Source organism: Amphiura filiformis, unplaced genomic scaffold (assembly GCF_039555335.1).
Source record: "Amphiura filiformis unplaced genomic scaffold, Afil_fr2py scaffold_70, whole genome shotgun sequence".
Classification (NCBI taxonomy): Eukaryota; Metazoa; Echinodermata; class Ophiuroidea; order Amphilepidida; family Amphiuridae; genus Amphiura; species Amphiura filiformis.
The window spans coordinates 291,520-305,666 of record NW_027305534.1 but is presented as its reverse complement, the minus strand read 5'-3'; the positions used below and the strand labels follow the sequence as shown (position 1 = coordinate 305,666).

The following is a 14,147-nucleotide window of genomic DNA, read 5'->3' as shown; positions in this document are numbered from 1 at the left end:
AATCTGAGATAAAGATGCTTGAAAAAACTTTCCAAACTTTTGTTGAGGAGTTTATATAGTTTCTGATGCATACTTACAATAATTGTAACGAACGTTAAAAATAGTAGCATGACTTCTGGGACACCCTACTAGTCTTAACTGCTAGTTTTTGATTTTCACTCATGTTTACTGCTATCTCTGATTGAAACATTTTTCATTTCTTCTTCTATTGTATATTGCAAGTGCCCATTAGCTCAATTGATTGTAATTACAGATAAAGTTATTTCTTCTAGGTTCACAGGTAATCAACAGTTCTGTGACTTCTGAAGGAGGCAATGATATTTTACATGGCAGACCAGTTAAACTAAAATGTGAATATGTGGCTTACGATCTTGAACAAGGTGATGGAGTTGTAGGTATGTCTTGGGCCATGAATGAACCACCATGTAATAACCAGAATGCGATTGCTTCATGGATCTATCCCCCGAATACCGACGTAGATTACCTATGTGAAGCATATCAACCTCCAGGTTATATTATGACGTATGAGCATGGGTTATTGGCTGGATCTACCAATTTCACCATAGCAACTGCTGACATCAGCAAAGATAATCGACGATTTACGTGCAACCTAGCTACACAATATATAGCCAAAGGGGAGAGTATAGATATCAGAGTTAACAGTAAGATATCTATTAATATAATATACTAATAATTGTTATCATTATTGCAATTTAGAGGTTAATAACTGCGCATTGGTTATTTGGAGGGCGTTGTGAAAAATCTTGCCTGTTGGAAACGAGGAATGCCGAGGGATATTCCGAGGTCCAAAGCAAAATGTTTAGATTTTTCACAATGCTCGACATATTACAGATACAAAGTTATTAACCTCATTGATAACCGTCACTTTCATTTCTTCATTTTACAAAATAACACACAATTTTCCTCAAATAAACAATTTTTGCGTTTTGCCTTTTCAAAAACCGATCAGGCTAAAACAGTACGACCAATAACAGAAGCGCAAAAAACCCAATCTGTGCAAATATGGTAGCGCGCAATCCAAATTCGGCGGCTAGCGCTGCCACTAATAAATAGGAATTGGTTATCAGCTATTACATTAGTACAGAAGAACAGGAGATCAATAATTGATGCTTAATCGTGACCCCCGCATTAAACAAATAAAGTAGGTGATGGGGTTACGCAGCTTGCATAAGAACCAAATAAACACAATACCATTCCTTCTTTAAATCGTAGTTTCCCTGTTCTAGAATAGAAACGAATATTATACAAGAAAATCATTCGAGTTAGCTCTTTCTCTTTAACCTTTGTTGCTGATCTTTTTTATGTATTAATGTACATCGTCCAATTTTTTTTTTTTTTTGGTTTTTTAGAATTGGCTAGCTCAGTCACACTTTCAACTTCATCCCAACACGTTAACGGTTCACTAGTGGCCGTCATATCGGATCAAGAGCAAACTTGGATATGTGTTGCTAGCGGTTCTACCCCTTCATCTACGATGATCTGGACACTTGATGGTGTGACATCACTAGAATGGCCATCAAACGACAAAGAAAGAAGTGAAGTGTCCATTACACCTCAGTGGAGCAACCACAATAATGTGTTTCAGTGTAGAGCAACTGTTCCTGCTGACGAGATAGGAGTCTTCACGAGCGTTATCTTGGATGTTAAAGGTACGTAGAATTAATCGTGACGGACTACACCTGTTTGTACTTGTATTAGTAGCCCCATAACACATAATTCCCTTGCAGTTGTTGTTTGAATTTCCGGAATAGGTCAACATCATATCGAGGGTTGAGAGCCAGAAAGCTTCAACTCACAATCATCTGCTCCCACAAAATGAGCATAAAGTTGCCAGGGCACTATATAATTTACAGTACATTAATCATGACAGAACACAAAAGACATTGTGGAGGAAATATTGATCTTTGAAGACCAAAGCATGGAGCCAATTTTATGCTCATTTTGTGAGAGCTGGTCATAGTGAGTTATGGCTTTCTGGTTCTAAACCCTCGATAATACTTACTTTAACGAATAGGAACAATGTTGGTAGCAAAACTGTATTCTGCTCAGACATAAAGAATGATCCTCAAAAGTTCATCCAATCGCAAAAAAATGCTGAAAGCCTAAATCTATTTCTTAACAGTACCTCCCGCTGACAGTAATGTGAAACTGTCAGACTCAAGACAACCGAGTGGATACCCTGATGACGTTGTTGTTAGTTTGGATCAAGGAGAAGATCATTCCTTTACATGTGAAGTTGAAAACACAAGACCTGCTGCACGTATTAGATGGTATATAGGAACAAGTGAAATGACGGAAGGAATTACAGGACCACCTTCACCAGCAGAAGAAGACAACCTTGTTGATCATTCAAGTACACTGACATTCACAGTAAATGTGAACCAACATCGACGCTATCTTGAGTGCAGAGCAGATATTGATATCAATGGAGCACCAAGTCCGATCATCAGGCGTGTCCAGTTAGATGTATATTGTAAATATATTCCCCTTATACCCCAACAGTCCTACTTATTTTAAGTAACTACAACACAGACAAATAAACAAGTTTATTTTCATTTGACACAAATGAAAACATGTTATAAACATGGGGAACCTCTTTAACAAGTGTGTCCCATAGACACAAATTCAATTTCACGAATATTGCAGGGTTGATCTAGGGAACAAAGGAAACATAAAGAAAATGTAAAGATGTTCTATTACAGCATAAACAGTAAATAAAACCACTTCTTTTCCACTTAGACCCACCAGCGATAATATCCGTGAAAGCTGAACCTTCGAATCCTGTAATAAGTGGATCTACAATTACCTTGACATGTACTGCAGATGGTAATCCTACACCGACATTGGAATGGATGAAGGATGATTTGCCAATATCGTCTTCTGGTGGTACATTGGAGTTGATTGGTATCGATATAATGGATGCTGGTTATTACATATGTATCGCATCAAATGGCAGAGGACAAATTGATACTTCTGATGTTCTTGCGGTTGCTGTACACTGTAAGATATTGGTAACAATGCGCGTTTTTCGAACTGTCAACACCATATTAAATTTAATCATGTTAATTGATTAGATCTGTTACGCGCGCATACCTAAAACTACCGAGTACCAATACATCAAAACCAAAAATAGGCAAAAAGTGGTATAACTCCAGAATACCCATCCCGAGACTGATATGTTGTCTAGCGTATGTATATAAAAGTTTTATCTTTTTAGTTTGCAAAAGATTGGACTCTATCACGTAGAGAAGGAGGTGGACAAGAATGTCCCCTTTTAAGTCTAACTGATAAGGAGTTATTTGAATATTTTTGTGTTGTTATTGTGTTTCTTTCAGATTCTGCAGAGATCATTAACTCTGATAATCAAGTGAATGTTGACAAGGGTAATAATGGCACTCTGTTTTCTTCAGTCATCGGTAATCCTACACCAGTTGTCATTTGGTATGATAGAGATGGTGTCGTAATTGACAGCGACCGGAATGATATGATAATAAACACAGTCAACCATGGGAATGGTGAAGTCAATGGAACTTTGTTGATTAGTTCTTTGACCATTGTAAATGTTCTACCAGAGACACATCATGGGGATTATACCTGTAAAGGAAGCAATTCTCTTGGATCGGTTTTGTCTACAATATCGCTTCAAGGACTCGGTAGGTAACACACATTGTAGCCTACGCATTTCTACATCATGATAATCTGTTAGAGACTTTTTTGTTTTGTTTTGTTTTGTTTGTTTGTTTCCAAATTGACCATGTCAATGTTTGTTTAAAGAAATAATAACAATTATAGTGTAAAGTAAACAATGTTGTTCAAAATTACGTCAGTTACGCCAACATTTAAACAAACATCCAACTTTCGAAGGGGTCACATCCCTCAGACACCCCGCTTTACGGCCGTATTCACATCATGTTTTTATCCGTAACTAATTGCCCCACTTCTTTCTGGCTGCTCTGGATCTTCAAAAACCGAATGTTTGGCTCAATTTGAGATTTGTTTGGGGGTAAAATAGCCCATATTTGGATCTAATAAAACCTACCATCACTACAAATGCTTTTTTGTTGTTGTTGGGTTTTTTTTGGTTTTTTTTGTTTTTGTTTTTTGGTTAAAACTGTTCAATAAATCTTTAATTTCTATTTATGTTGTTTTTATCATTTTTGTGTATTTCATTGTCTTTTAACAGTCATTCCGAAACAGCAAACAACAAATATCGGTGGGATAATAGGTGGTGTTCTGGCCGTTGTTATGGGTGTCGTTGTTATTGTACTCGTAACTTTGAATTTTCTAAAACGATCTCGCAAAGATTCAACAGGTAATTTTTTTCAATCCAATGTAAACGTAAGAATATTTTAGAGTAATCTAATTAAAACAAAATTAAAATATTGACAGTAAAAGCATGGACAATATAATGTCCGCAATATCAATCGGTGAACCGATACTAGTTGCTCAATACACATTATTTTGTTTTCATTCCTTAGATCGCCAGGCTGTTAGGGACAAAACCCTGTAAGTAACAATATTTCTAGGGTTTAGCAACGCACAAAAGCTAAGTGTGTTGTTCGGTAAATTGCTAATTGGTCTAAATTGATTTGGTCTAATTTTCACCTGGTCTAAACCTATTTAGTCTGCAGCAAGTAAGTCCAATAATATTTGTAACAATCATTTCAAATATCCTTCATGTAGGACTTCTTATTTATTTTATGATCATTGTCTTATTGATTGCTTTCTCGCTAACTTAAGGGATCTAGAATGAGCGTTTATGGCGTTTCGACAGTATATTTTGTGGGACCATGAGAGCACCTCAGACGTATCGAATTGCATTCTGAATACGAAGCATGTCTTTCTGATATCAAATAATTTTTATTTTTGAAATTCACGATATAATACAAATTTTATGACAAATTATTAAAATTTGATATTTTTCAAAATTTTGATATATAACAGTCCTCGAAATAAATTGTATAAACCTAATGATATATTCTTAAAGTGTATGTAGCTGGGAGGAAAAAGCCGACGATCAATTGAAAATTTTGACCTTTTATATTGAAGATATGGATTTTTTCCCCAAAAGACCCATTTTTTTTTGGTGTTTTGGGAAAAAATCCATATCTTCAATACGAAAGGTCACAATTTTCAATTGATCGTCGGCTTTTCATCCCACCTACATACACTTTAAGTATAAATCATCAGATTTATAAAGTTTACTTCAAGTACTGTTAAATATCAAAAATATCAATTTTAATGATTTGCCATAAAATGTGTATTACATTGCGAATTTCAAAAAATCAAATTATTTGATATCAGAAGGACATTCTTCGTATTCAGAATGCAATTCAATATGTCTAATGTGCTCTAATGTCCCACAATAAATACTGTCCAAACGTTCATACCCCTTCCCTTAAGAGCCATACTGACTCCGAATATTCGACATATTATATAGAATATTCGTTCAACAGGTATTCATTATGTAATCTATTTTAATTAATTTTTATCTTCTAACGAATGTTTGTTGACGGAAAAAACAATTATATGTTATGTCGAATGTCTGGTGGAAATATATATTATCGATTTACGTCATCAAACATTCGATTAAAAATAAATGGGAATATATTAAATAACGATGATGTTGTATCGCATATTCTACATCCACTAAAACTGTAGCGACCCTTAATAATAAATCATCAGCCAGTTAATCAATGATATTTAAACTTCAGACCAACAGTGAAGACAGGAGCTGAATGCGAACGATTGGAACAAGATAACAACGCTTTCGAAGGTAAGTAGAAATCCTGTAAGCTGTAGAAATACAATTTGAGTTGCTAAAACTTTTTAGTTTTTGCTTTTTGAGTGCTAAAACCAAAATTACGAGATGATGTCTTTACTCTTTAGGAGTGTAATACATCGCATGTGTATCAAAACAGATACATGTTGAGTTGATGACTAAAGCTATAGCAAAAGCTTTCAAAAATTTAATATGATCATCATTCTCAACACATTGAATTAACCAGACAAATCCAAAACCATGATCATTTAGTATTTTACGTAGTTTTGAGACCCAATTACAATCAATACCGTTAATTCCCATCTAATATCGTTTCCTCTATGTATGCACTGTTCATTGGTTTACTAATTACAGCTTTGCCTCCCGGCTTTGCCTTTGCTCATTCAGAAACATCTTTTACTCATGAAAGTAACAACACAGTGTATTCGAATGTGAGTCAAAATCAGTATGTTTTCCCTCGAGAAAACCTGCACATTTTTAAGGAATTGGGTCGTGGGGAGTTCGGACAAGTCTTTCTGGCCAAAGCGACGATGATATTACCAGGACAGAATGAAAGCACAGTGGCAGTGAAAACTGTTAAAGGTAAAAAGCACAATTTTAGATATGGCCAATTACTTGTAGATCGGTGATTATTATGTTTTAACTCTTAAACTTTCATGTTACTAAGCAACAATGACTACCCAATACAAAGGCTGTGCCAAACCTCACGGTTGGAATTCCAGTAGCTGTTTTGACACAGCTTTTGTATTGGGACACGAGATAAGATTTCGCAATTTTTTATTTCTCGATCCAGGAGAGCAAAATTATCACTTGATTTGTTGGACGTAGCATTTCGTTTCCTTGCTCTTTTTCTTCCTTCAATTATGATTTTTTCTTCCCTGTCAATACAGACCAGCATTGGGCTGCTCCATTTAAAATCCACACTACCCCTGTGGACGATTAATGGAAATACCTTCCACAGTGGAAGTATGAATTCCAAATAGAATGAACACATTAGCAGCTATATTTGAATTCCACACACCCTCTGAGAAAGAGTCAACCTGAATCTTCCACTGAGGGAGGGTGTGTTTCAAATGAATCTGCTAATGTGTTCATTCCCACACTCTGAAATGAAATTCATACTTTCCCCATGTGGAAGATATTTTAAAAATCTTCCACAGGGGTAGTGCGGATTTTAAATGGATAGCCCATTTAATAATTATAAGATTGTTTAAAAGCTTGGCTTGGGCAATTTGCCTGATCTTGGTTCCGTCAGGAGCCAAGCATGTGTCCGCCCGGACCGTCCATAGTTAAACAAATAAACAAACAAACAAATGATCCATTAATGACTTTTTAAGCAATATTCATGTTGAATTATATGTATTTCTTTTAAGAATCTGCAGGGTTGGACGCAAAACAACAACTCGTCAAGGAGTTCGAGGTTATGAAGTTACTGATGGCTCCCCTTGATATACAAAGGAACACAAATATTGTACGACTACTGGGAGGGTGTTTGGAAAAAGGTGCAGCTTTTTTTTATTGTCCTTTTCAAATTGCTTTTCTTTTGTAGAAAAGTATAAAGCGTTTCAACCTTGCAAGGTATTTCCGCCGTAAGGGCTATAATAGGTGTTTTATTATTATGAGTATGTAGTTCCATTTTGAAACTGATGTTTTTTCGTAAATGTAAAAGAGTGAAAAACTCACTCCCCAAATGAGTGATTCACTTATAAAACCACTCAAAAATGAGTGAAATGTGTTTTTAAACTTTAAAACCACTCAAAAAGAGTGAAAACTACTCTAAAAGAGTGAATTTCAACTCGTTCAAGGAGTTAAATGGAGGACAACACATTTTTAGAGTTGTCCTTCATTTAACTCCTTGAAAGAGTTAAAATTCACTCTTAAAGAGTGGTTTTACTCTTTTTTGAGTGGTTTTAAAGTTAAAAACCACATTTCACTCATTTTTGAGTGGTCTTATAAGTGAATCACTCTTTTCGGGAGTGAGTTTTTCACTCTTTTACATTTAGAGAGTAAGCTTAGTTGAAATATCACACACAGAAAAATTTTCATAACGTTTAAGCATATAATCTCATAATAAATCATTAAAATTTACCTTAGAACTATGTAATTATGTATAATTTGAATTTAGTAAATCAAATTGTACAGGTGTCCCCCCCCCCAAAAAAAAAGGCCCCTCATTGCGCCCTCTTTTTCTCCTATTTCTGAAAAGTTGATCAAATATATTTTGGTATGTAAAGAAACCTTAAGTCGATAGCTTTAATAAACCAAATCAATTATATCAATCGGCTCACAACTTTTGAAGATGTTATTTCTTTTAAAGAAATGTACCCGTTTTTCACTCTGTCCACTTTGAAGGTTTGGTTACTTCAAAGATTGAAAAGAGAACACATACCATGCATGAATATCAAACATTCCTCAATGATAACTTTATAAATTAACTTTATTTATGGAATGGGCTTTACCGGTGGGTTTATGGGCAATGGATTTTGTTATTATTGTCATAAATTTGTGGGTAAAATGGATGCCGAATGGGACTTCTTTTGCTTTACTTGCAATTACTTATTTTTTCTTGGTTGTTTATGCCTTTTTGTTTTATTATGTTTCTTACTTTTTTTTATTTACAACATAAGTCATTTCCCTTTTTAGGATTAAAGGTAGCCCTAAAAGACTGTTTGGTTTGTCTTTGGTTCTTCTGAAATGAGTTTACTGTGCTGCTCTGCCCTCTACCTGGTTGCCACTTTGGCGAATACAGGTTTCAGCCCTGGTCCTCATTGCATCAATTGCGTTGCGTACCATCCTTGTGCGCCGGATACTTGCGAATGCATTCAGTAATACGTTTGTGAAGATCTTGATTTTGCCACAAAGGAAAAAATCAAGTGGTGTGAGGTCTGGTGATCGTGCAGGCTACTCCACAGCATGAGCCATCCCAACCACTCTGTTTGATACCCGGGGTTTGATATCCGTGGACAGAGTGAAAAACGGGTACTTTTATTCAAAAGGGCATATCTACAAAAGTTGTGAGCCGATTGAAATAATTGTTTTGGTTTATTAAAGCTAACGATTGAAGGTTTATTTACATACCAAAATATATTTAATCAACTTTTCAAAACGAGGAGAAAACGAGGGCGCAATGAGGGGCCTCTTTTTTTTGGGACACCCTGTACATAATTATTAAATATTATATAGGTTCTGCATGAGGTAAATTTTACTTAATCATTTTGTGTGTGTGTGGGTGTGGGGTGGAGGTGTTAAAAGAGTATGGGGCTGGGTCGGGGTGGTGGTGATGTGCATTTAACCGTCATTATTTCTGCATAATAATGACGAATATCATATTACGACAAACAGGGCCACCTCTAATTTATATATTTTCAAAATCCTCTTCTGATCTGACTGGTAAACATAAATGTAAGTATTAAGAGATACAACATAATAAATGCCTACATATTTTTATATGCTATGGATAAATATAAAAATTAAGCTCAATATATAATGTTTGTTTACAGATCCATTGTACATTATAGTAGAATACATGGAAAATGGTGATCTAAAGACACTACTTCGTAAGAGCAGAGGTGTTGGAAATGACACATATGACAATCTTTTTGCTGGTAGCAAATCTTTCACTTCGGCACAACTTATAACATTCGCTAGAGAGGTAGCCAATGGGATGGCCTTTTTAGCACAGCAAAAGGTTAAAAATGTTTCTTCAACTTATCAAGCCTAATGGTTCAGACCCATTTATGTTAGACGAAAGTGCTATATTTTTTATTATTCCTGATAATTGGCAAATCTGGAGGAAAATGCATATTCATAAGAACTTTTCAGCAATAGGGTAATTACAATCGGGCACTTGCATAGCACCCGGTATCAGGAAAACTTGCATTATAATCGGGCAACCATTAGCATGTTGACGTGGATACTCGAGCATCCGGTATCAGGAAAACGTGTATTATGATAGATTACTTCATATTAACTGCTTGAAACTTTTGAATTCTAGTGAACTCTTTCATGCTCATTAAGGCATGAAGTCAACTACAGGTATACGAAATCGGTGTCTTTGAGGCTGATGATGCATGCCAAAAATATTTTCAATTGAAGAAGTTCTTTTTAAAATATTAGAAACAAATCCAAATGTGTGGTTATTTTTGTGTTACTCTTTAGTATTTCACATTCATTTAGAAGAGAAAACATCCCCACAGGGTTGAAAGTATCATAGATATATGAGAAAATGTTCAATTCTCATAGTTTTGTCCAATTCCCATCGCTAAAGAATTATCAATATAAATTGCCACTATAGTGCACCATGTTGTGCAGGTGTCAATTGGTCCTATTTTCGTAAAAATTTATGTAAATAGTTCTTTAGGTTAAGGGGGTACTACACCCCTGGCCAATTTTGTGCCTATTTTTGCATTTTTCTGAAAAATTATAGCGCATTGGTGACAAGTAAGATATGTATATTATAGGGGCAAGGAGTACAACTATTGCACTGTAAATTTTATTTCTGCACAGACAACAGTTGTGGAGTTACAGTCAAAAATGAGGGAAACCAATATTTGATCAATAAATCAATAACTACTTGTCTTGAGTTGCTGAATTTTCAGTGCAGTAGTTGTAGTCCTTGCCCCTATAATATACATCTTACTTCTCACCAATGCGCTATTATTTTTGAGAAAAATGAAAAAATAGGCACACAATTGGCCAGGGGTGTAGTACCCCCTTAATGGATTCAGAAAAAAAACACCTTTTTGTGACTGTCTGTTATAAACCAAACATTGCAGATTCGTAGGCATGGTAGGGTTATCTATTACTGCAAATGCAGATTCAAGTTCAGAAAAGTGGAGAGTGGTATTATATAATAACCAACCTTTACTCAAAACCCATACGTATCTAGAATTTGAGAAAATACAAATGATCTCTTTTAATTTCAGTGTATTCATCGAGATCTAGCAGCTCGAAATGTACTTCTCAATTCCAAATATCAATGCAAAGTATCTGATTTTGGTCTGGCTCAAGATGTCATGAATGTTGAAGTATATCGTCGTAAAAACGAGGTAACAATTTATGTTCTTATAGCCTTGTCTAAGATTGAACCGATCAATATTTACGCCATTTTGCAGAGAATGTAAGATTTTAGGGGGGCTGAAAATTATGTAGGGATTTAAGTAGGGTGGGCTCTGAAATATCTGGTTGGACAACGAAAGAGCATTCAAATTTTAAATGGAGACTATTGGAGAAACAAGTGTGGCCTATAAAGGTTCCCCTTAGGACGATTTAGATATTTTGCCCTAGCTCCTTGGCCCGGCAAGCTTCTGCATGTTGTTTCAACCATCTTGCAAATTGCACCGAGATTAGTTCAACGATTAATAATGACTTTAATCTAATTAATTAATAACAACAACAACTAGACCAAGAGTAAATTATTTACTATGAAACTATATGGGAAAACACCTGGGCTCGTGGATATTCCTTGATGCAGTTATGTGTGAAATTTTCTATCTTAACTCTCAGTGTCTTCTCCCAATTCGATGGATGGCCATAGAATCTCTGCTAGGAAATACACACTCCATAGAAAGTGATGTGTGGTCATTTGGTGTGTTGCTTTGGGAAATTATTACTCTGGGTAAGTAAAGATGAGTAAAAACATGACGTTGAACTTGATTGAGAAAACAAACAAAAAACAAAGAATGCGAAGACAAATATAGCTTTGTCACCATGCGAGTATTTTTTTTTTTTTTGGGGGCTTTGGGGCGCCAGCCCCGGGGTCAAAGCAGGGGCGGCAAAATCGAAGGGACAGCGGGAAGAAGAAGGGGCGGCAAACTGAGGGGCGGCGGAAGAAGAAGGGGCGGCTAAAAAGAATTAGTAAAGAAAAAAGTGCGGAAAATGTGAAAAAATTGTACTATACATCAAAATGTGTTGCTTTTGGGGCGGTAGCGCGTATAAATCCTTTTTTTTTTTTTTTTTTTTTTTTTTTTTTGCTCTTCACTTTTTCAAACGACCGTAAAAAAATTGGGGCAACCTTTTCGGGCTGTTGAGGAAGGGGCGGCAAAATTGGATTTTCTTCAGCCCCCCGGGGAAGGGGCGGCCACGGTACGCCACTGGTCACGCAAGACTCCTACTTTTACTTTTGATTTGAAAAACAAAAACAAAAGGATCCCTTATTTTTAAACTTGAATATCAACTTGGAGTTCACATCCACATGTACAATTTTTAGTAGTTACCTAAAAACCAGTATCGAATCCAAACACTCATAAGGGTCCCTATGGTTCATTTTTTCCGTAAAACCATATATAACCGAATCAAATTATGCCGCTTTTTCAGAATATCAGAATATTAGAATATCATTCAAGAAATTTATCAGAAGCATCAACCAAACCCTTAATACATAACTTATTTTCATTGAATGATGCTTACGCCTTTATATACAAAATATCGAGTTTAAACGTTTTAATTGAATTATTTCACAATAACAACGGTAAATGTTCACATTGTTTTTTTAGGCGCAAGACCCTATCCACAAATGAAGGGTGGTGAAATCCGTCGGCTGCTGAAGGCGGGATACAGGATGCCACGACCTAAACACTGCAATGAAGAACTGTATGTTTTGTATTTGTATTACATTTTTTGGTACTTTGATTCATTTTGTTTCTACCATTTTTTCAAGTTGAAAACAAACACATGACAAAAAATAAAGAAACAAACAAACAAACAAAGATATGTCAGTTGCATTTTAATGAGTAATACAATTCGCCAGCGTATATACAAATCCAATGTTGCATTTTGATGTGACAGCCTTGTCGATAATCAATGAAACCTGCATGAGTACCAATCATTTTGATACAGCCTGTATTCTTCGTGTTCTTACTTACGTCCAGGTATAGCATAATGCTAGAATGTTGGGATAAGGAGCTTGCTAAAAGACCATCATTTGAGAAGCTAATTAATTTACTTTATGATATTCTCGGGGGAGAGGCGGTAAGTATTACCAATGATCAGTATGTCAGCATATTTCTCTAGCCATCTTACCAACACTTTGATTTTCACAATCCAGAAGCCAATGACAACCAAGCAAACACAAAAACGTTTTAAAAACGTTTTAGATAAGTTATATTTTGGCTTTTGGTTTAGGTAAAAACGTTTTAATAACATTAAAATGTCGGGTTATATAAAGGTCATGATAACGTTTTAAAACGTTTTGTATGAAAACAAATTACAACAATATTTTAAAATGTTTTCACAAAATGTTATTGTAAACTATTTTTGCAAACATTTTTGCCAAATATTTTGTCAATACTTAAATAACATGTTAAAATATTTGAACCCAGCAAACACAGAAATGTTCTTAAAATGTTTTTTTTAAACATTTTAATAACATTTAAATGTCGGGTTATATAAAGGTCATGAAAACGTTTTTAAAACGTTATTGCAAATATTTTGGGCAAACATTTTTCGCAAAATATTTTTCAACCCCAAAATAACATTCTGTTTAGAATGTTTTGTATCAAGTTTTCAAGAATGTTTTTGGAATGTTATTAAAACGTTTTTATACCCTTCATATAGTCCGACATTTAAACGTTTTCTGTAAAACATTTTTGTTTGCTGAGCAGTAGATTATCAAAAAATGTTATGAAACCATTTTATACTCTTAATATACCCTTTATATAACCCGACATGTAAACGTTTTCTAACAACCTTTTGTAACCTTTTGCGAATGATGTCGAAAACGTTTTGTGTTTGCTGGGAAATTTGAAGAAGAAAAACAAAAGGGAAGGAATGAAGGAAAAACATCACATTGACCCATTATATTATGTGTTGTTGTAAGATAAACAAAAACATAAATTTAAATTTTATATTTATAGGAATGTGGCTAGGATTATTTAAAGATATTTTGTCAAAATGATATGAATTTCTGAATCTAGGCGACAAAAACAAAAACTGTTCTGGGCAGACGGATTTTTCAAGTAGGGTTGGTCTGTCGGGATTATTAGCTCCGGAAAAAGCTAAATGACCCTAAACAATCACGAAAAGCTTGAAAATCTCAAAAATGTCTTAACAATTTTTGCAAACATATTTTGACAATTTTCTGATTATTCACTCAAAATCAATCCGCTTTGGCTATATATACGACTGTTTTACTTGCATGCATAGTATGCATTGCTTTTTGTTACGAGTCGTACTTGACTCAAGGACAAAATCACCTTTTACCCGAACTCACACGAATGCACAACACAAATACACTGTTTGATTAAGCTAACATAATCTAAGTCTTTAATTGAAAACAGAGTATGATTGGTACATATAATAACAATATCTCATATACAATAAAATCACACAATGACAGTTTTACTAT

At 34.9% G+C, this 14,147-nt stretch overlaps 1 protein-coding gene across 1 annotated transcript in view; it reads left to right on the top strand.

The window, feature by feature from the left end:
* The window catches only part of LOC140144651 (uncharacterized), a 42,112-nt gene that overhangs the window by 20,622 nt on the left and 7,343 nt on the right, over window positions 1-14,147 (top strand). The window contains exons 18-32 of the mRNA XM_072166461.1: window positions 273-662; window positions 1,371-1,670; window positions 2,144-2,494; window positions 2,761-3,021; window positions 3,357-3,674; window positions 4,205-4,333; window positions 4,500-4,527; window positions 5,736-5,797; window positions 6,191-6,385; window positions 7,177-7,305; window positions 9,304-9,491; window positions 10,729-10,851; window positions 11,309-11,420; window positions 12,298-12,394; window positions 12,673-12,772. Of these exons, the coding sequence (XP_072022562.1) occupies window positions 273-662; window positions 1,371-1,670; window positions 2,144-2,494; window positions 2,761-3,021; window positions 3,357-3,674; window positions 4,205-4,333; window positions 4,500-4,527; window positions 5,736-5,797; window positions 6,191-6,385; window positions 7,177-7,305; window positions 9,304-9,491; window positions 10,729-10,851; window positions 11,309-11,420; window positions 12,298-12,394; window positions 12,673-12,772 (2,783 nt within the window). The remainder of the gene's footprint in view (window positions 1-272; window positions 663-1,370; window positions 1,671-2,143; window positions 2,495-2,760; window positions 3,022-3,356; window positions 3,675-4,204; window positions 4,334-4,499; window positions 4,528-5,735; window positions 5,798-6,190; window positions 6,386-7,176; window positions 7,306-9,303; window positions 9,492-10,728; window positions 10,852-11,308; window positions 11,421-12,297; window positions 12,395-12,672; window positions 12,773-14,147) is intronic.